The 2,840-nt window shown below is 37.0% G+C and overlaps 1 protein-coding gene across 1 annotated transcript in view; it reads right to left on the bottom strand.

Moving 5' to 3' along the window:
- EIF2AK4 (eukaryotic translation initiation factor 2 alpha kinase 4) overlaps positions 1-2,840 on the bottom strand; it is a 111,286-nt gene that overhangs the window by 9,934 nt on the left and 98,512 nt on the right. Inside the window, exon 30 of the mRNA XM_019644852.1 lies at positions 2,404-2,516. Coding sequence (XP_019500397.1) covers positions 2,404-2,516 — 113 coding nt within the window. The remainder of the gene's footprint in view (positions 1-2,403; positions 2,517-2,840) is intronic.

Raw genomic sequence — 2,840 nt, 5'->3', positions numbered from 1 at the left:
AAAAAAAAAAAGAAAAAAGGCCACAAGGAACCAGCTCCTATATCATTTGATTCTTTCACATATCCTTGCCCTTAAATATCCTTTAGTCACCAAGGATTCTACAGCTCCTCCCTCTCCTTTCCAAACCCAAGTCCTGTTAATCCACTTTTACGGGACCTGCCCTTTCATCTTCACTCCCATGGCCAGCTCTCAACCCAGGCTTGGGATAGCCTGATATTCTTCCCACTGCTATCCCTGCCTTCAATTTTCCCTCATTCCATGCTACACATCCCTGTAGATTAATTTTTCTCATATATAGCTCTCAACTCTGATGTCCCCTTCTGTCTAAAACATACACTGGCTCCTCACTTAGGTGCTAAATAAAGTCCAGATTCATTGGTTGGGCATTTTGCCTCTCCATGATCTAGCTAGAACCATTCTCTCCTGCTGAAGGACCCTTGTTTACAATTCTGCTTCACCCAAAATAGATTATTGAAGGTAATACCAGGATAGTTCTGAATAGTTCTCTGCTGGCCTGCTTCTATCTTTGGGATAATCTATTGAAAGAACTACCATTACCTTTGCTCTTCCTTCTGCTTTAAAAGGCCCTTTAAGCACATAACCTATATCCTGTCCATCCATGAAGACCCAGCTCCACCCTGAGGACTTCCTCACTACTTCCCAAATAATCTCCCAGGCTGAGGAGCCCTCAGAGAACTTTCTCTGTAGGACTTTCATGTCATTTAGCATTTTCTAGGTGATAATTATGTACAAATGTCTTATTTTCCCTACGAGATTACAGGATCCTTGAAAGCCTGTGGCTTTAATGTCCCCGTATATCCTTCATGACCCTAAATTTAATACCTCCCTCACTATGAATGCTTAAAATGCATTTGCTGAATGGATGAATTAAATGATGTCTTGCCCTTCAAATATGAAGATGATGCTATTGACCCATCATTAACAGAGGCAGAAACAAGATTCAAAAGAGCTGGACAGGCTGGAATATGTTGAAATAAACAAGATCACATTTAATGGAGATAAATATGAAGTCCTGTAATGAAAGCCGTCATTGGAGNAAGCTGGCGACTGATGTGCCTCGCCCGGGAAGAGCGCAATGATGGTGCCAACTTGGGCCAGTGAAGCAACGTCCTCCACAGCTAGACTGAAGAACAAAACGACAGCAACTTGTCTGTTCCCCTTTCCCCAATTCCCCACCGCTGTTCCCATCCCCCAAATTCCCCAATAAAAAAATCTTTAAAAAAAAAAACAAACAAAAAAAACTATTTCACAATCCTAAAATGTTAATTATCTTTTTTTCACTTTATTTTTAAAATTTTATTTTTTAATTTTAATTTTTTTATTGTGAAATAAACATTTTTAAAATTAGTTTCAGCTGTACAACACAGTGCAATAGTTATACTTTTTACCCCTCAAAGTTAATTATCCTTTTTATTTTCATCGTCTCATGAATGTGCCATTATACATGTAACCTTTCTAAAGATTACATAATGTGTGATAACACAACAGACTGAATACAGAGCAGATATGACAATCTAGTTTCTTCTATTAAGACATTTTAAGGAGATTTTTAAAAATGTAAAACAATGCATTAACAATATCTGGGAAGATGTGAAACAATGCTGCTCTTCTTACTAAATTTATTTTGTTTTGGAAAATACAATTATTTTCCATTAAAATATTTAGATTATTATGTAATGGGTTTATTATTGTTATTTTAAAATAAATAATTATTTTAAAAATGTTTACATTTTAATTTCTAACACAAATTATTGATAGATATAACCCACATAGACAGAGCTCTTTGGGGTCCTCAAATAATTTTTAAGGGTATGAAGGGGCTCTGAGGCCAAAAAGTTTGAGAATTGCTGGTACAGACAATGCCTAGATAGACATCTTTGTACATATCCTGAAGGAATAATTTTTACTATAGGTTCCTGAAAGTGGAATTGCTGGGTCAATTTTTTCTTAGTTTTAAGGCTTTTAACATACTGTATTACATTCCTATCCAGAGAGTTGAACCAATGTACATTCCCATCATAAATATATGAGATCTTTTCCCAGAACATACTAGATCTCTCAAATACATTGACAAAAAACACTACTGAAATTCACTGATTAACAGACCAAATAAGATAATGGCAGATAGATTTTTGGTTTCTTAAGACCTTTCGAAATAAAATATTCTTTGACATGTTATGAAGAACAAACACTGAAAGTAAGATATGCCTAGGCTTATACAGGAGGTCACGGAATTAAACGGCTGCGTTATTCAGAAGCAGTAAAAAGATTCATTAAGAGTTATCTTGACCTACTTCCAAAAGGATCAAATTTATTTTTAAAATAAATCTACATTAAGTTCTATCTAGGCGCTTGCAGTTGGCTTTCTGGGCCTTTGCTTACCTGACAGTCCTTTCATCACTGACTTTAGTCCTCAGTTTCTGCACAACGTGGTCCACAAGATCAGACTCCAGCACGCGTTTCTCTGTTTGCCTTTCCTTTTCAAAGGACTTAACCTTAAAAAAAATGAAACAGATCCATCATTTCTGAAGCCAAAAGGCTGAATCAGAGTACCAAAGTAAGACTACTCAGTCAATAGTTCAGATTGGTGGTTCTTAACCAGGGGCGATTTTGCTCCCCACAAGGTTTTTGGTCATGTTTGGAGACATTTTTGCTGGTGACTACTGTGGAGGGTGTTACTGGCCTCTAGTGGGTAGAGGCTAGGGATGCTGCTAAACATCCTACAATGCACAGGACAGCAGCCCCCACAAATTATCTGGCCCAAAATGTCAAAATGTGGCTGCTGAAAAACCTTGGCCTATACTAGAATAGCTTATCAT

This window comes from Hipposideros armiger, unplaced genomic scaffold, assembly GCF_001890085.2.
Source record: "Hipposideros armiger isolate ML-2016 unplaced genomic scaffold, ASM189008v1 scaffold_92, whole genome shotgun sequence".
Taxonomy (NCBI): domain Eukaryota; kingdom Metazoa; phylum Chordata; class Mammalia; order Chiroptera; family Hipposideridae; genus Hipposideros; species Hipposideros armiger.
This window is presented reverse-complemented; position numbering and strand designations above follow the sequence as displayed.